Below are 26,642 nucleotides of genomic sequence, written 5' to 3' on the forward strand. Positions count from 1 at the left end.
CCATGTTGGGTGTACTGCGGGAGTGAGGCCGTGTGCCTGGGCGCTGCGCTGAGCGGTGGCCGCTTTCTTAGCGCCATGTTGGGTGTGGCGCCATCCTCCGACGGAAGCTCCTCCTCCCGCTTCCGGGACACCCGTGACGCTCCGCGGGTGGGCGCGGCCGACGGGCGGGACATGGTCTCTTAAAGGGGCGGTGCGAGGCTGCCGGGCTCGGCCTGAAGGCGGCGGCGGAGCGGCCTCCGGGAGCGGTGAGTGTGCGCCGGGGCCGGCTCGGGCGGGGCGAGGCTGGGGCCTTCGGGGTTCTCCTTTCCACCCTTCGGCTGAGGGCTCCCGAGGCGCTGCGGCAGGAGGCCTGTGGCAGCTCTCCCCGCTCGGGGCCCTCGGGTTGTGCGGGAGGAGCTGGTCAGCCGGCCTAGGCCGCTGGGCTGGGGGATCTTAGGAAACCGCTTTGTGCAACTTCTCTGCCCGCTGACCTTCCCCTTTTTCACCCCGTTAAAGTGCGGAGGGCGCTCAGCAGATGGGTGCTGCTTTACTTCTCCTTTGTGACCAAACCCGGTGCTGCGCTGCACACAGCAGTGCATCGGGAGGCGTTTTTCAAGGTGAGAGGCAATGGTCTCGAGTTGTGACAGGTGACGTTCGGGCTGGGTATTAGGAACTATTTCCTCTCCGAAGGAACGGTGGGGCATAGGCACAGGGCTGCATAAGGATAAGGTGGCGTTACTGAACCTGGAGGTCTTCAGAGAAGATAAATGGTAGATGTGGCACTGAGGGCACGATGGGGGTGGGCTGAGTGATCTTAGCAATCTTTTCCAGCCTTAATGATGTCAGGGTGAAGGAGCAGCCTCCTGTCGTACCAACTGCTCTATTCATTGTCTTAACCATTAATTGTATAGCGCCAGACCAATAACGCATCTGTGTGCATGAGCTCCTCTGTCCTGCATGTGTTTTGCTTGCTGGTTGTATGTTGCTGTGTCTCTAGAAGAAATGATGTGTGTTGCTGACTGTGTGTGAGTCTGAGGTTGCTTGTTAACTCGTGTTGGGCAATAATTAATTTGGAAGATGTATAATGAGGCTTTTCCAAGGACAGACAAGAGCTGTTGAGAGGCGTGTGGGGCTTGACACAACACAGAGAGGAGGTGGTATTGCTAGTGCCTATTCTCCAGGCTATCGCCTCTGTGCAGTGTGCTCAGGAAGCTGATAAGATAGAGCAGGAAGCCTGCAGAGTAGCGTCTTGTTCTTAGCCTTGGCCTCCTCCCGCAGTGTTACAGATGCTTTGTTCATTTATCTTGTAGCCATAATAGCACAGAGGAGTACATTCTGGTGCAGTTACCTTGTACAATGCTGTTTTAGACGGGCTGAATTTCAGCTGCCTAACAAGCATAACAACTTGTTGTTTGTTTAAGGAAGTGTCTGTGGAGAAAAGAGAAACAACAAATGATTGCTTCCACATTGGCAATATGAAATTTCGGAAAGAAAAACAGCAAAACCAAATTAATCCAAAGTTGCCTGTTTTGTAAACTGTATGGTTTTTAATCTTTGCAAAAAGGAAAACAAAAGTATTTGTAATGATCAGATTGTTCTGAAAACTATAGTTTAATTCTTTATTTTATGGGGAAGGCAGCTGACTTAGTGAAGTACCTGAGAGCATCTGTGATCAGCAGGTGCTGCACCAATTCACTGCTGGCTGAAATTACAACTCCTGAGCTCCTGGCGTTCAGTCAGTAGCTGCAACAGCAAATGATGTCAGCTCATGTTTCATGCCTTTGTGATGAGATTATCCACAAAGAGGCAGAGGCTGCATTTTTCCGTCGTATTTAATATTTATGTCCTCGTACTTGTATTTAAAAAAGCAATTGAAAAAGTGAGTGATCTGAGAGTTATAAGATTTTTAAGGTTTATTGTTTTAGTATCCAAAGTTGGAGTTTATTTTAAAAGGAGGAAGTAGATAATATATTTTCTAATTTATCTGCAGTGAGGAGGTAATGAAATATGAGTATTTAGAAATTGAAGGGATAGGGTTCTTTGTAGTACAACTTGTTGAACATTGGTAACGTGGTAATATTTGTATTAAAGTTTTCATTTATTTAAAAATGTTATTTTGGAGTAATGGAAAAAATCATTAATGAACTGTTGATGTTTTTAAAATGCAGTCTTATGCTGAGTGCTGCTATAATACAACTTTTATTTCTGGGTGCAGACTAATTGCATCTCAACAAGCATTTTTATAGGCCTTCTGATCACCTGAAATTGGTTTAAATTCAGAGATCTGCAGGACTGGAAATTCTTAAGGCTTTGGAGTGCTTCAGAAAGCGTGACATATTCATATACTGTGACTTGTTTTACAAGGAAGTACTTTCCCCCCATGGAGCCAATAAGCCTTTTGCTTTCTTTACAGCTGGTTCTGAAGAAAAGCAAGTTCAAATACTGTGTAAATGGCCTGTTATAGCTTTTGTTGCTTTAGAAATGTATTGTTTATAAGCCTGTGAAAAAGGCTTGTAATGTAAAAGACTTACAAATCACTACTCCCTTTACATAAAATATTTTATTGGAGATTTTAAACTGTTCTATAGAATCTATGGTCAGATACCATAGTGAGTGTAAATTGGAAATGTGAACTATCACTGTAGGCTGTTTTGTTTCATCACAACAGGCAAAATGCTCCAGGTGTCCTAACAGGAGCATCAGAAGAGAAGCACAGGCATATCAGCAGAGCAATTCTTAGTGCCTCCTGCATGTGTGTTGTGCTTTGCAAAATGATGTTTTGACTTGCACAGTATGAATACTTGAAAGAGTTCTAATATTTAATTGGCATATCTTATTACAGTGTGAAGATTCTCTTTAACCTGAATACTTACAAGAGAGAGCTCCTCATCATGGCTGAACTATCACCTGAGGAAATTCAGCTGAGGGCCAACCAGGTCACTGATGAGGTAAGTATTTTAAGAAGCTGCGTGGGGTTAGAGCAGTTACCTGGCAAGATTATAGTATCCTTTAAAGGCAGTCTACAGTGATGGTTCTGCAGGAGTATAGCAGAATGTTCCAAGTCACTCTACTGGTAAGTACTGGAGCTGAGGCTATTCCTGAAAGTAACAAGGAATTTTAAACTTCTCAATTGTAAAGCCACCTACTTGACTGAGTGCTCACCACCCAGTCCTAATGACTGAGAAAGGTCAGGTTGAATGCCTTTCCTAATCATGTCACTATTTCACACATCTAATTCCTTTCTAATGAGTTTTATAAAGGAAAGGTAAATGTTATTTTTTACTTGCAACTTTCACTCGGGACAAGTGAAGTACTAGTGAATTCTGGAAAAGCAGGAGTTTAATAGTCACTGGGGGGAGTTTTTAAAGAAATAAAAAAATCCTAGTATACGATGTCTGTGTTATAGCTGAATACTGGAAGGGTTTGTCGTCCTGCCAGTATGTGAACTAGTTGCTTTATTGCAATGAACGGGTAAATAACTTCTTCGAGGACTATTATATGCTGTCAGTACACTCACAGCATTCTTTTCTTCCTAGTCTTTGGAAAGCACAAGGAGAATTCTTGGCTTGGCCATTGAGGTAAGAAAAAGCTTTTGAATTCTTTAGGGATGTATAAATTTGAAGAATAAGCAGCATCATTTTAACTCTCAGAGAGTGATCTTCAATGTTTGTTTTTTTCCCTTTTTTTTTTTTTTTTTTGGAGACATTTGTGTTGAGAAGACTTTATGTGATGTGGAAATTATTAGGCTTAAGTAATAAAATCAATATTGTCTTTCTGACTTTTCTTCTAAGCAAAATGGTAAAATCTCCAGATGTTTCAGGTCAGTTATAAACACTCATCTGTGACAGATGGCTTTGGCTGCTTCATCACTTGGCTCTCAAAACAATTGATGTTTTTTTTCCCCTCTATCTCATTTTGTCCTGTTTCCAAGAGGGAGGGCAGGGCTTAGTAGGGTGGAGTAGGTGAGCAGAGGGCAGGGCTGCTTCTGCTTCTTCCTATACAAAAGTAGTTCTGTTTATACTTTACTGTCTGTTCCCTAGTTATAATTTTAGAAGCAGTTAAGTATGATAATGAAACTCTTAACACCCTTGTACATTATTTGAATCAAATAAAATCTGTATTTTGGGTTTATCTAGATGATGCATCAATGAGTTCCTCTATGCTTTTATGATTTGTATATCCCATTGTAAAAAACAGAACAAAAAACTGTACAAAGCTTACTTTTTATTATTTCTGAAAATATAGAGCAGATCCCTGGCATGGTCACCTCTGTTAGAGATAACAAAGCTTACATGATTCAGTTGAGATTGTTTTGCTACTACTTGTGCATGCAGTGGACAAATGGGAATACAGAAGCTGAGTGGTGAAACTAGTGGTAAGACTTCTAGCACAGAAGATGAGATAATTTCTTGCCTGTGTGAGATTAGTTAAGAAGTAATGCCTACCACAGTTCTGAGCTGCAAATTTACAGTAAAATGTGAGTATAAACTTGTTTGCTAAACTCAAGACTGAGCCAGTGAAGAGCTATAATTTGGTATGTTCCTAACTACCAATTTGTTTTGCGTGGAGATGGGTAGGTTTCTTCCTGATACCTTCTAAATTCCCAGTAAGGGTTTTCCAGGCTTTGTCTTTTTGTTTTTCTTAATTATTACTTTAATTATTTTCACTTGTGACCTCCAGGACTAAAGGTCTTTAGTCCTACTGAAAGCTGTAAGGATAAAAAAATGAACTAAATGCCACTTACTAAAACAAGATATGGCTAGGTTTTGTTTTTTAGCTTGACCTTGATGTAGTTCAATTTTAAGTATCGTAATCAATTTTTATCTTGTTTTAATAATAAAAATAATCCTGAGATGGTATAACAGATAAAAATGTTATCAGCCTAGCAAGATCAAATTTGAAGTTCAGTATAACTTTACTGTAGGAGCTATTCCATAGCATTAAATATTATTAGAAACTTGTTTGACTTGTCAAATTTATTATAGAGACATTCTGATTTTGCACTGGTGTCTTAATATGGCTTTGTATCACTAAATAACTTTCTTTGTTCAGTCCCATGATGTTGGTATCAAGACTATCACCATGCTGGATGAACAAGGAGGTGAGTTCTTCCTGCCAGCGCTAATGACTAGTTCTATAACTGTAAGAAAAAAATTATCATCATTCAGGTGTTGTGGAAACTGAATGCTTGTTCAAGACCCTTATGTGAAAGTATCTGACAAGTGATAGGACAAAGAAATCATATCAAGTTGTACCAGGACAAGTTTGGACTGGATAGTAGAATGCTTTTGTGGAGAGTGTTTGCACATTGGAATGTGCTAATGTGGGATGTGGTGCAGTCCCTATCCCTGGATTTTATTAAATGCATGGACGTGATATGAAGGTATATGTTTTAGTGATGGGACTTGGGTTGATTGTTGTTGTGATGATCTAGAAGGTATTTTCCAGTCTGGATAACTCTGATCCAGGAAATGAGGTCTATTAATTAGGTACTCACATGCGCTTTGTAGTATTTACAAGATAAAGTTGTTAAGAAATCGCATTAGTTACAATGCGGTGAGGCCTCTGCTATGGAAGCAACTTCTTTCCATGGTGATGTGACCTGACTGTAACTGTCTGCCTTTATTCAGAACAGCAGCAGAATTGCTGTTCTGAGGATAGGAAGATAAACTTTTTAATACAGTAGAAATAAAAACCAACTTCATTAATTTCTTTCTACAAAAGAAGTCTCAGAAGGCAGGAAGGCAAATGAGTCTTCAGCTTGATATAACGATGGAACTGAAGCTTATAGATACCTGCTTGATAGGAATGCATATACAACATGCCCATGAATGTCTGTACTTATTCAGGTTAATTGTTTATCTTCTAGAACAACTAAATCGCATAGAAGAAGGCATGGACCAGATAAATAAGGACATGAGAGAAGCTGAGAAGACATTGACAGAGCTCAACAAATGTTGTGGACTCTGTGTCTGTCCTTGCAACAGGTTAGTTAAACAGGTTTGTGGGTCTGAAGTTCCAGAGTATTCCCACTAGCTACTGCATTCAGAGATTGTCTTTTATAAGAGCTAAAGAAAACAATGAATCTCTAGGAAGCTTGTCTGTTCTGGTCTTTAGAGGTGCACTCTCATAATCCTTTGAGTAAAGCTAAAGCATACTTATCTAACCATATATTTTGCTCCTTTCAGTATAAATGTAGCTGCTTTGTAGTATCTTGCAAATTATACCCTAATCTCCATAAAGCTAGGTAATGAAGTGAATCCTAAAGGAGCCAATTCATTATTCTGCTGAGGCGTAGCATAAAACTAGGTAAAAATTCCTTGGAGTAGCTGAATCTACTTATCCCACTAAATAATACTTCAGGAATCATTTTAAGGATAGATGCAGATACAGCTTTTGAGACTGAAAAAATCTTAGCTTTAGTACCTTGATAAAGGAGGTAGTTCTGTCCTGACTTCTAGGTAGATGTGCTTACTATTTTATATTAATTTTATTAAACTTGATGGACTTTGAGCATTTTCACACATACAGTTTTTGTTTTCTGTGGTTGGCAGCCTTATTTCACAGAAACTAATTAAGCTACTTACTGCCACTGAACAGACCTGGAATTTGTGAACTGCTGCAGCATTCCAAGTACAAAAATAACAATAAAAGAAGTAGTGCTGGGTACCAAAATGAGCAGAAAACTTTATGCAGGAAAAAAGAGATAAGCAAGTGGAATGCAATGAAGAAGAAAATCAATGTCTTTATTTACTGCTATATCGAATGCTCTGTCAGTGTCTGAGATACTTGCCAACTGGCTGTCTCCAAAACGTTTTTAGAATGTAAATCAGAACATCTAATGAAATATTGTAGGTTTTTTCTAATTTCCACTAGGCTTTGTTTATTTATAAAGGCTTTGTGATAACATGAGTTACTGGCAATACTCTAATACAATCTGTATACTAATCCGATTTACCTGTTTGCTGGTCTTTACTGTTCTTTCTTCTCTGTTCTCTTCTAATACTGATGCTTGCTTTCTAAAAATGAAGACTAAGATGAGAAGCTGTATTCATTTAACTGGGGAAAGCGGATTGTAGGACAAGGTCAGTCTTATTAGTGCAGCATGTGCAATTAACATGCAGGTGTTTAAGGCAGTGCTTTTGTTGGATGTGTGCTTGCATGTGCATGATAGCTGCATGCAGGTCTCTGTGACTGTGATGTGCTGTAATACTGTGTGGATAGAAAATGACATTTATCATGGGTTGCATTAGCTGTGGCAATACTGACTGATTACTTGAACCCTTTCTGTTTTGACATGCCATGTAGATTGCCTTATTCATACAGAAACAAAACTGTAGAAAAGTGAATGCATAGTAACTTACAAAAAAAAAAAGCTTAAAATATCAAACAGTGAAAATGGTGAGAGCTTTTGTTCTTAACTATATTTAAGCAATTTGTTTCTAGCTGTCTATTTCATGCTGCTTGTCATTTCTCAATAAGGTCTTTGCTGTTACATCTGACTTAGAATAAGATGAATACTTTGATAATTCAGAAGACTAGTGTACAAAACTCATCTACTGCTGTAACTTTAGCATCAATGAGATTAAAATATAATGCTCAAGCTATTTGCAGCAAACCTAAGGAGATCTTGATGGCTGTGTATGCACAGAATTGACTAGCTCAGGTTTCTTCAGGATTCTGCTGAGTGCAACATTTCTATTATGAACTGAGAGCTGACTCTCGGTGTATTCATACTGGATTGTATTTCACAGAATCATAGAATGGCCTCAGTTGAAAAGGACCACAATTATCATCTGATTTTAACCCCCCCCCTGCTATGTGCAGGATCACAAACCACTAGATCAGGCTGCCCAGAGCCACATCCAGCCTGGCCTCAAATGCCTTCAGGAATGCTGCATCCAAAGCTCTTATATGAATTCCTGAGCTTGATTATATAAGTGTCAAAGGAATGTGAAGGGAGTATCTCTTCATTCTGTCAACTTCATGCCTCTTCAAGTATGAAACATCTGGGCTACCGATGTTGAAGGCATTACAAATATTGGAGTCAATTACCTGTAATCATAAAGTTAGATGTAATGATAGATATAGTACATAGGCTTTCACATGTTTCCAGTGAAGCAGAGAAGTGGTAGTAGTGTCTGGATTATACAGCATAAACGTGAAAACAACAGCACACAGGTTGACCCATTAAAGTATTCTTCTCAAAATATGTTCTTTAGAGTTCACGAGATATTACTCCAATGTAAATCACTTTTCTGTTATGTTTTCTTCCAGTCTTGCTTTTGTAGGTACATGATTCTTAAGATTGCTTCGTGTTAGTGTTCTGTGGTTGTTTTTGTTGCTGTTCAGTCTTAAACTATGTAGTAAACGTATAATGGTAAATTTCAGAATGAAGGATCTGTATAGTAATGATTAGTGTTATTTTGAAATGTTTCTCAGGTTTGTTTTTATTAACTTTAAAAAAAGACTTGTTTTGATCAGCAGTTTCTACATCCAGTTGAGACTGAGTGATCTTGCATAGTGTAGCTTCTTTATTCCTTTGTCTTCCCTGAAAAGTATTCATGCCCAACTGAAGATTAACTTCTGTTCTAAGTACAACTTCTTGACAATATAAACTTTCCTGATACCGTTGTGAGCTTCCTTTATTCTGCTGAAGTATACTACTTAAGGGAGATACTGTGCTTGTATTAACACGTGAGACAAGTTTAGCCAATTGTCTATAGAGTAACTTAGTTATGCTTGTACTATTCTGAGAAACTATAAAAAGCTTTGTCTAGGTAGTACGTAGAAATCTATCTTTAAGGGCCCAAGACAAGTGTTTTTGACAACCCTAGATTACTGGAAGACCTCAGTCAGGAAACCATTTTTTTGATAGAGCAGTTCAGGTTTCTGATATTTATTTTTTATGGAGTAGGACAAAGAACTTTGAGTCTTCCAAAGCATACAGAGCAACCTGGGGAGATGGAACAGAGAACACAGCAGATCATGTGATATCCATGCAACCAAGAAGCATAAATCAGCAGCAGCAACAAAATTCTAGAGGACCAAGTGGTGGATACATTACAAGGTTTGTTTCCTCATATTTATCAATCCCAAATACAGAAATCATATGCTTCTTTCAGACGGATTTTAGATGAGGTTGCTAAAAAGCAAGTAGCAAGTTTTTACTGTTTGGAAGAACTATTACTTCTTAGAGAGGAGGTGGCAAGGTTGAAATGCTACAGTACTGAAAACATACATCTTGTACTTCCTTGGTCTATAGTGGGAACTGTAGAGCTCCAATGTTAAGGTAGAGAGTAATATTTAAAAAAAAAAAAGTGAAATGCTCTTATGACATCAGTTTGTTTCATATTTGAATGGCAGTAAGTTTACTCTAGTAGCTGCTATTTTAAACTCTAAGGTATTTTTTCTAATATTGGGTAATCTAATACTATCCTCCTGATGGAGGGTGGGCTGTTTGCTTAGAATATGTAGCTTTCAAATGTTAAAGTGTACCTTGGCTTGAATAGCTAGCCTGTCAGATGACATCCAAATAACAAAAATATTGAAGTTTAGAGTTAGGAGAAGCAAGTTTGTTCTTCATGGAAATGCTGTCTTCATTGTTTGAACAGGATAACAAATGATGCCAGAGAAGATGAAATGGATGAGAATCTTACTCAAGTAGGAAACATTCTTGGGAATTTAAAAAATATGGCTTTGGATATGGGCAATGAGATTGATGCACAGAATAAGCAAATAGACCGGATAAATGTAAAGGTAAGTGTCAAAGGTATTCTCTGGCTTCAGCATAAATTGATAACTTCTTGTTAGTAAGAAGTGATAAAGAATAGGCTCACTCTTACCTTTCAGTATTTGTAGTAAAATAGGCAATTAAGATCATACTGTTCTGTAGTTGTAGTGACAGATACAACAAAGATCTTAGTGTCTGGGTATGCAACTGAAAATTCAAATATTTTCACATTTAAGGATCTTAAAAAAAAAAAAAAAGCCTTAATATGGTACAGCTCACTTGTTTATTCTAAAAATAACTAATTTGTATTTATCAAATGTTTTAACATGTATTGGAAGTAAACTGAGGGTCTGTTGCTTCTGGGTAATCTTATTGTGTATGGGAGGGGATAGAGCGTGTTTATTTTGTTGCTGTTTGTTTGTTAAATGATAGACTCTTTTGGAATTCCTTTTAAAAACAAAAATCCCACAAACCACTGCCCTATTCTATCAGGGTAATTCTTTGCCTTAATTCAAAATTTCTTGAGGTCTGTCCATGAGAAATAGCCTCTTGCATATGTGCATCTAAAAAACCTTATTTATTCTTATCTGCACGTTAAGATAGTCCCAGACAGTAACATCTTTCTGCATTCTACCCTAACCCTGTGTTCTAAAAGTAAACTTCCCTAAATGGATAAGTATTACGTAAATCTGATTATAAGGGGCTTTCTTTCAGAGGGCAACTTGTGAGGAAGTTTGGTCATGTTTTAGAAATCCCCATCTTCTGAACTGAATAGATGCTTTTAAAGGCTATCGTTAAGAAAGGGAATAAAAGTTTAATGAATGGTGTGTATTTTAAAAAAGCAGAAGTAGGTATGCATTGCTGTGAACTTACAAAATGAAGTGGAATTGCAAAGTCAAAAGGTATTTCTAAAAAGCCCCATAAGGTTAACTGTATCAAATATACAGAGTAAGATAGGCTAGTGTGACATAAATGCTGCTGATGTCTATATGTCAGCATCTCAGTTCTGTCTAGTCGTTAGGGGGTTGTATTCAATGTCAACAGAGTTGTAATGGGGGTTATCTTTCACTATTCTCTGAAGCTACAGATCTGGGGTGATTTAAGTAAAGTAATTCAAACGATTTAAAGGCTATTAAAAAAAAAAAAAGGTTAATTAGAATTTATCAAGAGGACTAAACATTGCCTCATCTAATTAACTGTAAATGAGAACTAACGTTTTTAGCATTAGTGTTTCTGGTGTTTGAAACACCTGTTTTGGCTTGGTACTCTAGTTTGAATAAAACTTGCAGATTGTCTTATTAACTCTTGAAATATAATGTGAACAAATTAGAATTGCCTTTTGAAACTGCAAGAATACAAGTGCAATTCCTGCTTTCAGACTAGCGATCTGACCCACAGTCTCAAGATAAATAAATTAATCATTTTCTGTTGATAAATGTCTTAAGACATAGTGAACAGTGTGGAAACTGAGTTAAAGTATTGAGAGTAGATCTCTAAAGGACCATATCATCTGCATAAAGAAAAATTACTAAGCTGCAGCCCTGAAGAATATTCCAGGGGTTTTTGTTTATTTTGGCACATTTCAGTATTAGATTCCTGTTCTTCCCTAGCCATCAACGTGAAAGACAGGAAGAAAGGGCTTGAGCTGTTTGTCCCCTTCCTAGCCTATTTAAGTATGAGCTTGCAAAAATATCTAAGGCGTAGGTAGAGCTTCTGAGATCTGCTGCTGGTGGTGAGAGGAAGAGCTATTTTTGTGCTACTGCTCATTTCCCACTACAGGCTAAATGGATAGGGAGTTAATTCAAAGCTCATTCTCCGACTGTTCAGGAGAACAGTATCTTGATGCTTGTTCAGTTTACATACTTTTTTTTTTTTTTTTGTATTGATGCTTCAGTAGCAGTAAAACACTTATAAAATGAAGGGCATTCCTTACAGATGCTAGAATCTCTATGCTCTTGTTCTGTTGATACTTTCTGATTTGCTGAAGTAGACTGCTGTATACTGTGAATGTCAGCTAAAGATTAAAAACTCTCCTGCTTTTTTGTTACTGATGAAATTGACAGCTAAGCTGACTTAAATATATATGTATTTGTAGAATATAAATATTTAGATAGAAATTGTTGCATAGAAACTTGACAGCAAAATTTTATTACTGTTAAGTCGGATGTTCTTTATTAGTGGTGCTGGGGGACTGGGGACGTAAGTGCTTCAAAGATCATATCCTTCAAAGTCCATTATATTTCCACAGATAGTACGTATTCCTCAATTACCCATGAGCTAATTAACATATACACACCTATCTCAGGCAGTGATTTATGAGGTTTCCAGTCTTCTATTCCATGGTGTCATCTAGTATCCTTTTAGCATTATGACAGTCCAATCTACAGTCTGCCTTTTAATTCATCCAATGGTCTTCCTTGCTCGCCCAAGATGAACTTTTTCATTGATGCATGCTTAGTAGGAGAATGTTTATTATAAGTAATGTATAGGTACCAAAATTGTAACATTTGCTTGGTACTCGGCCATCTATTTTTCTGGATATCTGCTCATACTTGAATAGAGATAAGTTTGGCAACCTGTCTTTTAATGATATATATTGGTATGGTGGAAGATAATGAGGATAGAGGGGAGTATCTTGATGTTCGTGTGTTGCATCCCAATCTACTCACAGAGTGAGACAACTCCTTTTTGTGCAGAGGCCCTGGCTTCTCCTGATGTTTGATAAGCCTACTCATGTTGTTTCATTCTTGCTTCTTTTGCTGAAGGTCTCTTATTAAAACAATAGTATTACAATATGCTTTCTAACCTATAGTGCTACTTCCATAACTATTCCCAACATCTAAAAGCTAATACAGTTTTGCATGCAAGAGGTGATCGCGTAATACAACAATTCAACAACTGTATTTCTAAAAACATGCTACCAAAATATATGGTGTACCTACTTTTTCAAATCAGCTAGCTCTAAAAACATGTTACAAAATATATTGTGGCCTACTTTTTTCAAATCAGTAAAAATATTTTTTATAAAATCAAGCTTATAAAAATGGCTCTATTTATATTTATCATGATAATACTGCGTAATTCAAGAGTTCATCAGTTTGAATTCTTAAATTGTGTTATGTGTGGTTTGCAAATGACGTGTGAATTTGTCTTTTTTCAGGCAGATACAAATAGAGATCGCATCGAGCAAGCCAACATCAGAGCGAAGAAACTCATTGACAATTAGAACCTGTTGTAGTTGTTCAGTGACATTCTCTCCATCTTCAAGCCACCATATTCATGGATCTGTGAAACTTCTCTACTCTGAAATAAGAGGGGGCTGGGAATAATGGGAAAAAAATACCTTTTCTATAGGTTTTGGTTTTTTTTAAATTACTTCATGTGATCATGATTTCTGACTCCAAGAAAGTTGTCAACATAATTTCTTTCTACTCATTTGCCTTCACTTTCTTAAACTGCTCAGGGCTGAAAGTGTCATGGCTTTGAGATCCTTCCTGCATGTTTTACTCTCCTTCCCAGTCTCTTTTCTTGCATCCAAAATACAATTCATTACTGAAGTTGAATAAGCAGGGTAACGTGAATTCACAGTTATGGAAAGCTGGAGAGGGCACTTTTCACTGTTTGAAATACCTCATAAGTTGAGTGTCTTCACTAAAATAGGGACTTGGTGAGTATTGTTTGACTTGTGTCTCTAAGCAGGCTAACCATGGTTTTGCAGTTCAAACCACAACTGGTTTGGGGTTGGGCTTATGGGCTGCAAAATTCAAGTGGCCCACTAATAACTACTGGGTTGAGGGCTTTAAAAACACTTATTAAACACACAGACTTTAATGTAAAGTTAACTGGTGGTATACAGATTTCCATTTCTTTACTGTAAATTGACATTTGGAGGCCATGACTAGTAAATAATGTTGCATTTTTCTAGTAATGTTTGTGGTATGTGTTGATGTAGCTGATCTAAGACCTATGTGCATGTGAATAGATCATAATATATATAAAAAAAAAATCCCTGAAGCATTTATTTGACAGAAAACTATGTCCACTTTCTGAAAGTGTTTAATGCATGTATGTTAACTGGGAGGATCTGAACAGAAACAGAGTAGAAAAGCATGCAGCTTTCTAGTATCCTGTACTGTATTTATTCTGGTTTGGCTAGTTCTCACTGAAGTTCAGTTTGGGCCTTTCTCCACTGAAACAGGCTGACTGAGATTGAATGTGGTTTGTCCTCATCAGTGACTATAGGGGAGTTTGTTAAAAACACCAAAAGCAAAGATCAGCTCGTTATGAAACTTCTTTGTCATGGGCCTGGAAGAAGCAGTATACATATATAGGATCTTTTTTCTAGTTCTGAATAAGCTAGTACTGAATAGATTCCTAACTAGTTTATTATTTCAGGCTTTGGGACTGGCAGCTGGAAATACTCAAAGTCTCGGTTGCTTTAAACTAAAAATTTCCTCTTCTGCTGCAGAATAGAAGACCATCTGAGTGGAGCTACAGCTGTCCTCTTTAGAAGAGGAAAAACATCTTGGTTTGACTGTGATATAACCAGACTTACTCCCAGGGCTTTTGACAGTCCATGAGTATCTTGTAACCATTAATAGTAAATCCTAGGGCTAAAGAGATTATTGTAATCTGCTGAAATGGAAGATGAACAATGTAATGTGTTTGGTTTCCAGTAGAAATACAACTGGTGTACAGTTTATTAACTAGTATATTCTCAGTTTGTTCCCAGTACAACCCGATAAACAAAAATCAAAGAAAACAACTAACCAAAGGATGGAGATGCTGCATGTGGTGAACTGGCAGTGATAGATGGTCTTGTGTAAGACACCATCACTTTTAGGGGGTCTTGTTACTTAAGTGCTAGGTATTGGCTTCTGGCAGTTCTTGGAAAGATAATGAATTAGAAAAGTGTATCTGCTTCTGTTGGTAATGCTTAAAAACACAAGTAGCAAAAAAAGAACATATAGTAAATTTCTAATAACCTTTTGTGAGGGAAAGCATCAGGGATTAAAATTTGTGACATTTTGGGGTGTTTTTTCCTTCCTGCAAACTTCAGGTTAATTGAAGGAATATTTGCTGCTGATCATGAAAGAAAAGCATGCATTATTTGTGATCGTCTCCTGGAACAGGAAGCTAAAGCAGTTACCTTGTTGTTCTTAGAACAGTGCACGGCTGCTCTTGAAAGGTTTTTTTCCTTGCTTTTACAAGTCTATGTTCTTCATCTTTACTTCCCTGAGCTCTGACCGCAAATTGGATGAGAGAGTGTTGTACACAGAATCTTAAATAAATACTGCAATGAATATCACACAAGAAAATAATTTCAGACACTCTAAGCTTGAGTATTATGTAAGTACCAATATTTTCTGATGCAGCAAGAGCCAAATCTGTCAGGGAGCTGATGCCTTAATGTAAATGAACAATACATAGTCTTCTTGAATTATCTTACTGTTTGTAGAATAGATGCTTACTTCCCATGTTTGTGGAATGTAATCAAAACTTGTACATCTTGATATTTCTGAATACTATTAAGAATGAAGGTTTACAGTTTCTGCTTTTGATTGTTAAACTGCATATTGTGCACAAAATATATACTTTTTTAACTGAATGTGTTTAAGAGCTATTTTGTCTAAGTTAGAAATGTCTTTGTTTAGTTTCCTGTCCTTGAAAAACTTGGCAGAACTAGTTGCTGCTGTTATGCAAGTAGGAAGTTTCCCTTCTATTTTCATTTCATAGAAACCCTGATGCTAACACAGGAAGGGAGGTGGCTGGAAAGAGAGGAAAAGACAAATCTATGAAATTCAAGTTAGCCTATGTCATGGTGAAAAGTGAGTATGATTTTTAACAGGCAGGTAGCTAGCTAAACATGAGCTGCAGCACATATTTGTGCATTAACTTGCAAAACTCCTTCCTCTATAAAGGCTGTGCTGTGAAACAATTTACTTATTTGCCTTTACACTTGAAATAACAGTACTTCATCTAAATACTAATTGATTAAATAGATGAAAACTGTATATTTATGTAGTTTTTTTAAAAAATTGAGAGCAAATGAAACCAATATGAAATAAAATACCCTAGTTAATCAGTGAGTGTTTTTGTGCATGGAAATAAAATTGTTTTGCATAAGGGGTGAGGAGAAGGGAAAACTCAGAAATTGCTGAGGTAAAACTAATAGGCTAAGTGTAGTGATGAAATGTCACTTAACAGAATACAATTCTGTGCTTGAATGCATTTATTACTGTGACCCAGAACAGAACATGGAATTTATTTTTTTCTCCAAACAAATCCCCTTCTGCTTTGGTACAGATTTGGATAGTGCAAGACTAACTCAGAAGCAGCTAGTATTTTTCATGGTGTCTCCCCTTTGCTTTATGAAACTTCTGGTAGCTGCTGTAACTCCAATGTAGCAAAAGAGCCTAGCCCATGAGTAACTGGAAGGTTTCTAAATGTACCGGCAATCACATAAACAACAGAAATGCAACTTAACTATTGCAAATATCTCCAAAACCAGTGAGATTTTTTTTTTTTAATGACATGCCAACTGCTGCTTTTTCAACCATTCTGCTGCTGTTCTGTTTCCTCATACCTACTAGTTTGTCTGTTCTTGCATACATATCAGCATTCTTTGTCTATTCAAAGATAAACCCTACATTTAAGAGGAGCAGCACACCTGAGCACAAGTATTTTCAGTTTTAGAAAACGCCCACAAACCAGCAGCATAATATTGCAAAGTGCATGATACTGATGATAAATTATCCCATTGTACTATTCCCATTAGGTCAGTTGCTCCTGTCCCATGCATTGGAAAGTCTGGTAAAATGAGGGCGGTTTGGTCTGTCAGTGTCTCAAGCACTGCAAGTCTGTAGGAAGAAAGCTACTACTTCAAATTGGCCTTCAGGTATCAAGGGAAAGGAGCTGAACTTGAAACAAGCTTCATGCTTAACCTATTCACTGTATTAATATAGAGGAATGTGTTTCTGATTATCTGGCCTTGCAATTGTTTTGACATGTAAAACAAAGTAGTACAGTAAACACTGTCCTCCTGTCAGCTACTTTTTGTATGAGATAGCACCTGGAATCGGGGAGTCCTCAAGTGTCTACTGGTTCCCTAGTGTTGGCAATCTGGCTATAAAATAGCAGCAATACTAACAGAAGATGTCTGCCAGGCAAGGAACTACTAGCCCAGGAATCCGTACCATCCTTGATATGCATCTAGGTACCTGAGACATCTGAGGTTCCTCTTAAAACTATAAAAACAAACTGTAAGAATAAGTCTCCCTCTGGAAAAAGTAGAAATTGATCAGAGAATGGTACTGTTTTTGCTTATTGATTAAAAGGGCAGGGGGAAGCTTAGGGAAAGCAAAAAAAAAAATAAAAAAAATTAAAAAAATCTTAATCTGTGGCCATTCTATGTGAGGAAAAAATCTAGCAACAGCAGGTAGTTGTATACCTACCAAGCAAAAGTAACTTGCTACCTATTCAAAATGGAACCTCTTTCTGATGACTCCCCTGAGAGAACTTCTCTATTTGAGATCAAAAGGATAGATAAGACCCTGGAATGTGAAAACCTGGCTGGCTCTGGACTCTTCAATGCAGTTAATCTCTGGAGTGAAACTCTGTCCTTCATCAACTACTCTTAGACCTGAGAGCAGTTTGACAAGTATTACAGTGGAGTGGTAACACTTGAAATAACAAGCGTGCTCAGAAGTAATTAATCAAGTACATACTTGCTTTACTGGTGGTAAACAGTAGTGTTTAGTAATTAAAAAAGTAAGAAGACACCTGTCCTTGCATATTATAGAATTCTCTAAGTCTACCATTGCAATCTTTATGCATAGTCTGGGGAACTTGGAGGTAATTACACCTGTTTAATTTGATGATGGATCAAACCCATCCTTTAAATAATTAATTGATGTTCCCTGAAATGCTGTAGTAAGTATTGCAATGTAAGAATGAAATAAGACTACAACAGGACCGGGGAACTCAATATTCCTAAGCATCTTATAAAATAAACATTTAATTATAATTAAGATTAGTAGTATATTGAAGAAGAACATTGGCACAGAGGTCACTTTGTTTTCCTTAGTTGCAGATGGCATAACATGTTGACTACACGTAATTCTTACACCTGCAACTTCAAGGAGTTGAATGTCTAAATGCCTTTCTTACCACAAGTATGAAAGGTTATATATAAGAACAACAGTTAATAAATGCAGTGAGACTGGAAGACCATTTCATTAGGAAGAGGTGCATCCATGTTCTAAGAAACGCACCTAGTACAGTTCCTATTTCACTGTTCTGAGCACGTTAGCTTAATTTCTACGTAAGTGTTGACTTATTTGACTTCTCTCCTTTCTCAAAGGCTTGAAGTACAACTGCTATGAGCAACTGATGAAACCGTGTATCTGAAGTGGTGATTTGTAGTGACAGCTTAGTACTACTAAGTGACAGCAGCAGGTACAGCAAATAAGCTTGAAATTAGTAAATTGTTTTCAAAAAAATCAAATAAACAAGCACACTTTCCTTTTTAGTATAAGTTAAATAATTGCATACATCTTCAGTTCTTTCTAGGTGCTCTTGGTAGTAAGGCAGCAGCAGTAGGGAGACAGCTAAGACTTTCCGTAGGAGTTGGTGCATAGATACAGTATACGTTTTTACTGAATACACTGAAGGTTATCTTCATTTTTATTTGACACAGCTCAAGCAGTAGAGGACTGTAGTGCAATTCTTGCTTATGGGAAAAGTCCATCAAGAAAAGTATGAATGAAGAATGCTCAAATCATTATTTGTTTACTAGAGGCAGTTAATAAAAATTAACTAATGATTTGTGCTTCATTAAAAAAAAATATTCTATAAATTAAGAACAAAAACATATCTGTAGAAGAGTGCTTACTGCAAAATATACAACATTTTTAATCTGCTTTGAAAGAAAAACTTCCATGTACTATCATGGAAAGACGATTCCAGAAGTAATTCTCTTAGAAATCAACTGACAGCTTCCTGGCAAAGGGAAACTGGCAAATCTGAAATATTTTTTCCCCTTCTCTATGGAAGAATGAGCCCTGACAAGAGAGAATGCATACTGTGTTAAAAGCTATAGTGGCTCAAAAAGAAAACTGGCCCCTAGGCAGGTTCATCAGTACAATACCTGTGCTCTCTAGCTCCAGTTTATTCAATATGGTCTTACCAACTGTATACAACTAATAGAGGGGATACTCTAATCTCCTTTATCAGTCTTGGTTCACGTCAGTGAAGCAGGTGACTCAGTCACTAACTCTTCTTACCAGGGATACACACAACCAGAACAAAATCAAGCAAACTTCTTCTTTGTAGCTGTAAACCGTTCCATGTACTACAAAGAAAAATAAGAAAGACATTCAAACAACAAATAAATAAATCTAACCATTTTCTATCATATTTTGTAATGGAGTGATACTCTAGAATGAGAGACCTTACAAATGCTGAAGTCAAACTGAAGGGTTAAGGGTGAACTGATCTTAAACAGCTAATGATGCTTACAGTCATACTGCAGTCATATGTAAAGAATTCACCAGAAGCTTCTTAAAAAAATAATAATACAAAAAAATGCAAGTCTATATACAGACCTTGTCATAACCATCCAGTTCTCTGAGTTTCTTGATTTCAAAGAGGTTGCCTTCGACTGCAAGCAGTGAGATCTGGGAATCACTGAGGATACTCTGAGGAAGCATGCTAAGTTCTAGACAATTTTCTTCTAAACGCAAGACTTTGAGGCGTGGACAGTGTGAGATCTGCACTGAGATCTGGGAAATCTGATAGAAATTTTAAAAAATGGGATTAAAATGTTAGTTATCCATGATTACTTCAAGTGCTCTGTGCTTCAGAATAATATAGAACAATAACTAGTTAGCAGTGCATAAGCAGCAATAAAAGAAAGCCATGAAACTTATATTCTTCCATAAATACAGGCAACTTACACATCAGTTTGTCAGATTCCTACTGAACATCAGTTCAAGTATTTTCTATAAAATTAAATTCAGGATATGTTAGCTATTAAAATCAGGCAGTTGAATTTATCAGTACATAAACTGTAGTGATGATGCCTCACTTCTGTCTAGAAAAGATGCATCTTCTAGCTCTAAAGTTTTGATGGTGTCAAACTATGCGCAATGTAAACAGCCGTGTCCCACATCCACATGCCTATAACATCTGTTACCAGACCTGGTTCTGATTCAAATTGAGTTCAATGGCCTGCAGTTCTCCCACACTGTCGGGTACATTCTGGATCTGGTTTTTGGAAAGATCTACCACGTCCAAGTGGCGAAGACCACAGAGTTGTGTAGGCACAGTCCGAAGCTGGTTCCCAGAAAGATTCAAGGTTTTGAGAGCTGCAAGTTGTCCAAATGCAGCTGGTAGCTGCTTCAAGTGATTGCCATTCAAGTGCAGTGTTTCCAGTTTTTTCAGTTTACACAGCTCCTCAGGTAGGGCAGCTAGAAATAAATCACACAACAAAGAGATGACCTAAAAAGTGAACAGCAAACCTCTATAACCATTTACGTCAAATGTATTTCTGCATGAACAGTGATTTATTACAGTAATTTCCCACAGGATTCTTCCATATTTTCCAATGAAAGCACAGATCCCTGCATAGAAACTTAAGCTCCCTGACAAGATGTGCTTGCTTTCTAAACATCTGCTAAAAATATCTCAATAAAAATAATCTCCAGACAAGACAGACCTTCAACCCATGGGCTGAAAATGCTGCTTTGAGGACTTAATGCTATGAATTATACTCTCTACCAGCCAATTTGCTAACATATTCTATGACATTTCATCTACCACACAATTCATAGCCTCAGGTCCACTGCAACCCTTTAAAGGTATCGCTCAACTCACTCAATAGTAAATTCTCAGGTAAGCTGTGCTGTATCAGACCAGCACAGAAGCCTCAACAGGCAAACACTGCTAAAATTCATCCTCATTCTATCTACACAAGTCTAACCTGTAGCGCTCCTGAGTTGCACTACAGAAACAAAGAGGTTGTGAATTACATTTGTTTTTCAAAAAGGCAGTTAATACACAATGAACAACCAAAAAAAAAATAAAATAAAATAGTTGGCTTCTTCACTTCAGCCATATTTTTCCATAAAGTGGCAAAAATTTTGTTTATCATCCAAGAGATGGCATCTCTCATAGCACAAACATACCCTGAATTGTACTGAACTTCCACTCATGCTTGTCCAAAAGAAACAGCAACAACTAATCAGTAGCCAACAACATTCTCTACAGGCCATCTTCAGCACCTGTTTTCTATGCAAATACTAAACTACCTGACACTGTTGAACTTTCTGATCAGACGAGTCACAGCATAAAAACTATACGGTTTTTGTACTTACGTGTCACTGTAAAACTGATAATACAACTAAGTTGGCAACTAGTTCTGCAGAATTTATGGTTTTACCTTTTCCTGTACGTGAGTTCCAAAGATTTCAGTTTATGTGACTAAGCTTCCCATTTACATCCTGTGAGAGCTAAATCATTACGTTTAGTTTCTGATCAGAGAAGCCAGGCTTATTTTAAAGGTCAGCAGAGATATTAATTAGCAGGCATACTCAGTTTGTTGTTGTTTAGAACAAGGCTCTTCAATAAGGAAAATTTTCCAATGAGTGGTGGCAAAAGCTCTATTTTGTTGTTCGACAAATCTATTGTCCTTAAGTTGCTCGTCAGCTTCTGCAGCTCTTCAGGAAACTAGGAGAAAGAAAAAAGATATGCCATCTAAACAGTTGATACAGCTTCAAATGTTCAAGTGATAAGCTTTAAAACTTTCAGTGAAAAACATATATTGCTGTTACATACTGTAATATGTATCACAATGTCCAGACATAGTAGTGTGGAAATAAGTTGGCAAATTTGTTTACTATGTGTATTTTCAGCTCTGAATTCTGGCTATTCTGTGAATTCTTAGCTGTCTTGTAGTCCCAAAATATTCTTTGTTTTTCTGCCATTGGGTCAGAATAATATTATTATTCATCCCTCCTTATAAGCAATACACATATGTGGTGCATTATGACCACACCTACGTTGGAATTTCTCTTCAGAAGCATCAGTCCCACCAACAAAAACAGCCACATGTCATTACAGGTGTGTTACCTCTGTGAGTCCCTTTCCCGTCAGTTGGAACACACCGGTCTTCTGTGCTGTTTCCAGGTGGGCTTTTAATGCACTGTTTCCCATCCTAACTCTTCAAATGTAGGGGGTCCGACTGGTGCTTTCAGACAGCTTCTCTTATTCTGCAACAGAGGACCGCGGCCCAAATTCTGCATCATTAAGCAAGTTTTCTATTTTACGTGTACTGCCTAAAATTTAGATCTTAGGATATTCACCTCGCTTAAGACGCGTTCATTATAGCAGCCTACAAATCAAAATGATGCAACAAATACGATTAAAACTACTCCCTGTGGGCTGAGCAGCATAAGGATATTCCCTACTGTGGCTGTCCGTGATTTCAGGGCGCCTACCAGCACTGAGCTGCCTTGATGGCTGCCTTGGAAACATTTCTTTCCCGGAGACCGTTCCTCCCTCCAGCCCCCACGCGGTTCCTGACACAGAATCACAGAATGACCCGGGTTGGAAGGGACCTCAAGGATCACGTAGTTCCAACCCCCCTGCCTGGCAGTGCCACCAAACATACACATTTACTAGATCAGGTTGCCCAGGGCCCTGTCCAACCTGGTCTTGAACACCTCCAAGGACGGGGCATCCACAACCTCCCTGGGCAGCCTGTTCCAGGTCCTAACCACTCTCCTAGTAAAGAACTTCCCCCCAACATCCAACCTAAATCTTCCCACCCAGCTCCCGCAGCTCACGGCGGCACAGCCCGCACCGAGCCACAGGCCGCAGCTCTACCAGGCCTTAAAAGCGACGCGCGGAGCCCCGACGCAGCCCCGTACCGATCCCGATGCAGTCAGACGGCCTCCGCACCCCCGGGGGTGGCTGGGGCCGGAGCAGCCTCTCTCCACACCACCCCTCTCCCTTCCACACCCGGGGCGCCGGGAGCCGTCACGGCTCCTCCGGAAGCGGAACCCGGTCAGCCCGCCGTCACACCAACCGTGGTCGGCGGCCCGCGGCCCGGCCTTCCGGGTCGCTCAGGATGGCGGAGCGCAGCTGGAGGGATTCCGCATTAACGGTGCCCGACAGCCCCGGGTCCTGCGAGGATCTGACGGAATGGGAGAGTTGGTTCGACGAGACGGTCGGCAACAGCCCCTGGGGGTCGGACGAGCCCACGGAGATTGAAACCCTGCTGGAGAAATGCGTGGCGGAGGGCTTCGTGAGCCAGGTACGGCGCGGGGCCGTGCGGAGCTTATAGAACTTACAGAACAGACTATTAAAAGCCAATATCGAGGATTTGCCTTTGTGCTGCTGACTGTGCCTTTTCATGCTGCGTTCCTTTCACAGGAGACGTTGGACTCGGCCTGTGAAGAATTCGAGTGCTTTGTGAGGTTTGCAGAGAGGGAAAAAATGGCAAACATTCGAGCAGAAATCAATGAGGTACGTACAGCCTCTGCTTCTGTCAACATGCCTCAACACCTCATACGTAGAAGTAACACGTATCGCCAGTGAGGCTTCAAATTGCTGCCAAATGTGTTGTGTGTTCTGGAGACCTGCTTGTCATGAAGCAAAGAGTGAAATGATGAAGTTTTCAGTGTAACTGGAAAGGTGTAACAGTTTGTGTCATTGTCTTGTTGCCTTTCTGAAGGAACTGAAGGACAAATAAGAGTCTGTAAGTCACTTATGTTCCCAAAAAATGTGTTTCTTTATAGGCAACTGGACCATTTTCTTGGTTAGCAAGAGGTAATCTTAGTCACTTCCTAATGCTTGAGTTGTCTTTTGATTTCTATTTTATGGTGTTGCTTTCTAAGTATTTGCTTGCTGGTATGCAGACTGTGTCTATTAAATTATGTGGTTTAGGCTCCAGCAGCTACTGCAAAAGTGTGACAAACTCAGCTTTTAAATTCTGGAGGAAGAATTAACTGGCATCACCTTGTATGACTGGCAGGAAGAAGGGGCGTTTTCAGCTCCCAGTAGAGTGGCTATGTAGTCTCTGTTGCTCCTTGCTTACAAAGCAACAGTTCTGTGCCCTGAAAGATTGTATTGTTCTGTTCTATGCTTTCTTCAGTCTTTTCCTGTCTAACCAAAACAACCTTATTTTTCTGCACAGGAAGATACCTGTTGCTTTTGTGCTCATTTATTGTTAATAAAGCTAGGATTCTCCTGAGAGTTTCTCTCTCAGCTTAAGGCAATCAAAACCACAAAACTGCCTTCTCCAAAGGGAAAAAAACTCAGGCTATAAGGTTCTTGAGCAGGATACAGATTATGAAACTGCTTTGTAGGACTTGTAAGCATCTGTGTTTTAGGAATGAGTTGCAGCAGAAGTTCCCAGTACGTCACCAAATAGTAATTTTCTTGTGTTCGTGTGCTGGTGGTGTTTGGTTTGTTCTTTTTTAAACTGTCTTCCTATTGATCAAAAATAGAATGTAAAACTTGAGAGAGCTTGATAGTATGTTGTCATGCATGTGATCAAACTCTTACTCTCTCACACTTGCACCATCCTCTTTCTTAATGCTCCCTCCCTTTCTTCTTCTCACCTAAAACGGGACAAAAAATAAGTATGTTTAAGATGTATTTTTATTTGATTTTTGCTCTTGTAGAAGAAGCTAGAAACTGAACTTCTGCAATTGGAGATGGAGACAGCGGACATAGTTCATCCATATTATTTAAGTAAGTGTGGCTGTACTGTAAAAACACTAAGAGCGTTAAAGGTGCACATCAGCAAACTGTTACATCTGACTACATAGTACTCGTCATGCTTCTAGAAGTGAAAACAGTCTGCAGCTGTTTTCACTGCATCGCTTGTTACAGGTGACAGGTGTTTTGTTGACTTCCTCCAAAAGAATGCTGGCATAATATTTGAATCTCATTAAGATAACATGTTAAAGTAGAAGGGGTGTGGGTGTATTTATTTTTGTATGTAAATATGTAGTCAGGTGTGTCTGTGTGTCTTCAGCAGTTATAAAGGTGTATCTCTAAAAAGTATGCATGACTTCTTTCAAGGTGAGTGTTGATGTTAAATTCTGTACAATCCAGCACAAGTAGTTTGGAATAATATGTTTCTTTACTGTAAATTGTCATAAGCAATAGATCAGACCTCTTTTTTTCTGCCTTTCTGCTGAAGAAGTTTTGCTCTTATTCTTAGTTTCAACTTTGCAATTTTATTTTGTAGGTAAAAAGTACCAGCTATTGCAAGATGTGAACAGACACTTGGAAGCAGTTCTAAAAGGGAAGAAAAGACTTCGGCAGAGGCTGATTAAGCCCGTATGTGAAGAAACCCTGCCTATTAAGGCTGATTTCCACAAGTAGGCATATAAAAATAATAGTTGTTTGTTTGATTGAATCAAAATTAGTTTTAATTCATGGGCAGTAAACATCGTGTACTTCAATTCACATCGAGAAAAGCTAAAAGCTAAAATTCTACTAACTGCTAAATTCATGGAACAGTAGTGATAATTATTTTTTGTGACTGTCTGCTTAGTTGATTTGTCTTCTGAATATTACACAATGAAAAATAAGTGTTTTCAAATGAGATGTGTAAAATGCTCGATTCATTATGCTTGAATCACTATTTCAGCTTTGGTATCTTTCCATTATGATTTGTGCAGAATAAGTGCATGGATGATTCTCAGATTTATATAGCATATGTTTTAAAACTAGTCTTTCTTCTCCTGGTCTAAAACTTTAGTCCAGTTACTGAAGTGCATACTTATTTCTGGAACTCCTGCCCTACATGTTGCTGAGAGTCACAGAGGAATTGTAATTGCACAGACGTTAATTAGATGACTAGGAGCTCAAATAAAACTGGAGAAGAGGAGTAAGAAAACCTACAGGGGAAAGAGCTAAGACTTTGCAAGTATTAAACCCTACATTGTTTTGCACACCTTCAGAATTCATTCTTGGCTACAGGTGTGTGATGGAGTTGTTGACTGAGGCTGTGACTTTCATTGAGAAGCTGGAAAACCATTTGCAGACTGTAAAAATGATCCCTCAGGTACCAACTTTCATGAAGAATCTGGTGAGTGGCAAAAAAAAATAGTAATGGAGCCTTTTATCTCCTCCAGCATTAAGAATTCAGTGCTGTTTTGTTGCCTAGTGTCTTTTTGTTTCCTGCTAGATTGATAGGATGTGTAGAGATTAAATTCCATCCTCTTCTGCTTCAGGACATTGCTTTGACAAAAACAGAGGTGATGGTGACAGACTTGGAAGAGCTGACCGAGCAAATATTGCGGTGGAGAGAAGTGCAAAAAGAAGCATATTCTGACAGCGTTTGCAATATTGCTGAGTTGGACTTGGGCTTATCTACCTAAGAAATGATATTTTTCTTCATATGGGATGACTGTTTGAAGAACTGCCATGCAAGTCTCCTGTGGAAACTGCAAAACAGTTGCGTCTTAAAGCTAATGGGGATTTTGTAAATAGTTATATTTATGTTCTGACATTGTAGTTCACTGTTTTCCAAGTAGCTGAAAACAAAAGCAAGTGATAAAAGGCTGAGCAGTAGCTTGTAAGTAGACAGACTACTGAGAGGACTGTTAGAGAGTTTCTCTTTGAAATAGTAGAGAGTCTCTTGGAGCCTTTATCTTCAGTGCCGCTTTGTAGCCACATGTTGGCTATGGAACCTCTTCATTTTTAAAGGTATGTTGATAATACACTGTATTTTGTATGTTGTTATAAAACTTCAATAAAAGTACCAGATTTCGAGAATTAAGTCTTAGTTTTTATTTTGATATGAAATCTTACATTTAAAACTAAACAATGATACAAAATCATGTGGAAGCATGAACTGGAACTTAATGATTCTGACTAAGAAATTCACTGTTTTTATGTTACGGCTTATTAG

The 26,642-nt window shown here is 38.4% G+C and overlaps 3 protein-coding genes across 12 annotated transcripts in view; 2 read left to right on the forward strand and 1 right to left on the reverse strand.

Annotated features, from left to right (window-relative positions):
• SNAP23 (synaptosome associated protein 23) overlaps window positions 1-15,320 on the forward strand; it is a 32,127-nt gene extending 16,807 nt beyond the window's left edge. For 2 of the 7 annotated variants that reach the window (XM_085548879.1, XM_085548880.1), the window contains exons 4-10: window positions 2,822-2,927; window positions 3,516-3,557; window positions 5,032-5,080; window positions 5,849-5,966; window positions 8,897-9,049; window positions 9,594-9,738; window positions 12,873-15,320. In XM_085548879.1, coding sequence (XP_085405005.1) covers window positions 2,822-2,927; window positions 3,516-3,557; window positions 5,032-5,080; window positions 5,849-5,966; window positions 8,897-9,049; window positions 9,594-9,738; window positions 12,873-12,938 — 679 coding nt within the window. In that variant the 3' untranslated portion in view covers window positions 12,939-15,320. Of the gene's footprint in view, window positions 1-138; window positions 597-2,821; window positions 2,928-3,515; window positions 3,558-4,340; window positions 4,457-5,031; window positions 5,081-5,848; window positions 5,967-7,010; window positions 7,065-8,896; window positions 9,050-9,593; window positions 9,739-12,872 lie in introns of those variants that run through there. The other 5 variants (XR_014946589.1, XM_015864337.3, XM_015864335.3 and 2 more) reach the window with 5 other exon arrangements.
• Window positions 15,321-18,363: 3,043 nt separating this feature from the next.
• On the reverse strand, window positions 18,364-22,763 carry LRRC57 (leucine rich repeat containing 57). Of its 2 annotated transcripts, none has more exons than XM_085548884.1 (6): window positions 22,642-22,763; window positions 21,842-21,981; window positions 21,304-21,439; window positions 19,913-20,181; window positions 19,318-19,503; window positions 18,364-19,064 (listed from the first exon to the last, which is right to left on the reverse strand). In XM_085548884.1, the coding sequence occupies exons 2-6, from the start codon at window positions 21,923-21,925 to the stop codon at window positions 19,023-19,025; spliced, it is 717 nt and encodes a 238-aa protein (XP_085405010.1). In that variant the 5' UTR covers window positions 21,926-21,981; window positions 22,642-22,763; the 3' UTR covers window positions 18,364-19,022. The 2 variants fall into 2 exon arrangements, with proteins under 2 accessions (XP_085405010.1, XP_015720184.1); XM_015864698.3 differs by having other exon boundaries at window positions 21,842-21,994.
• On the forward strand, window positions 22,650-26,506 carry HAUS2 (HAUS augmin like complex subunit 2). 3 transcript variants are annotated; one of them, XR_014946588.1, is made up of 7 exons: window positions 22,650-23,027; window positions 23,147-23,239; window positions 23,512-23,542; window positions 24,400-24,469; window positions 24,972-25,104; window positions 25,709-25,817; window positions 25,963-26,506. XR_014946588.1 is itself a non-coding variant. In XM_032444903.2 (6 exons), exons 1-6 carry the CDS (start codon window positions 22,650-22,652, stop codon window positions 26,107-26,109), a joined length of 930 nt encoding a protein of 309 aa, XP_032300794.2. In that variant the 3' UTR covers window positions 26,110-26,506. The 3 variants fall into 3 exon arrangements, 1 of the variants encoding a protein (XP_032300794.2); XR_014946587.1 differs by lacking the exon at window positions 23,512-23,542 and having other exon boundaries at window positions 25,690-25,817; XM_032444903.2 differs by lacking the exon at window positions 23,512-23,542.
• Window positions 26,507-26,642: the final 136 nt, after the last annotated feature.

The sequence above is a fragment of the Coturnix japonica genome, chromosome 5 (genome assembly GCF_054131305.1).
Source record: "Coturnix japonica strain WE chromosome 5, WE-NBRP24, whole genome shotgun sequence".
Taxonomy (NCBI): Eukaryota; Metazoa; Chordata; class Aves; order Galliformes; family Phasianidae; genus Coturnix; species Coturnix japonica.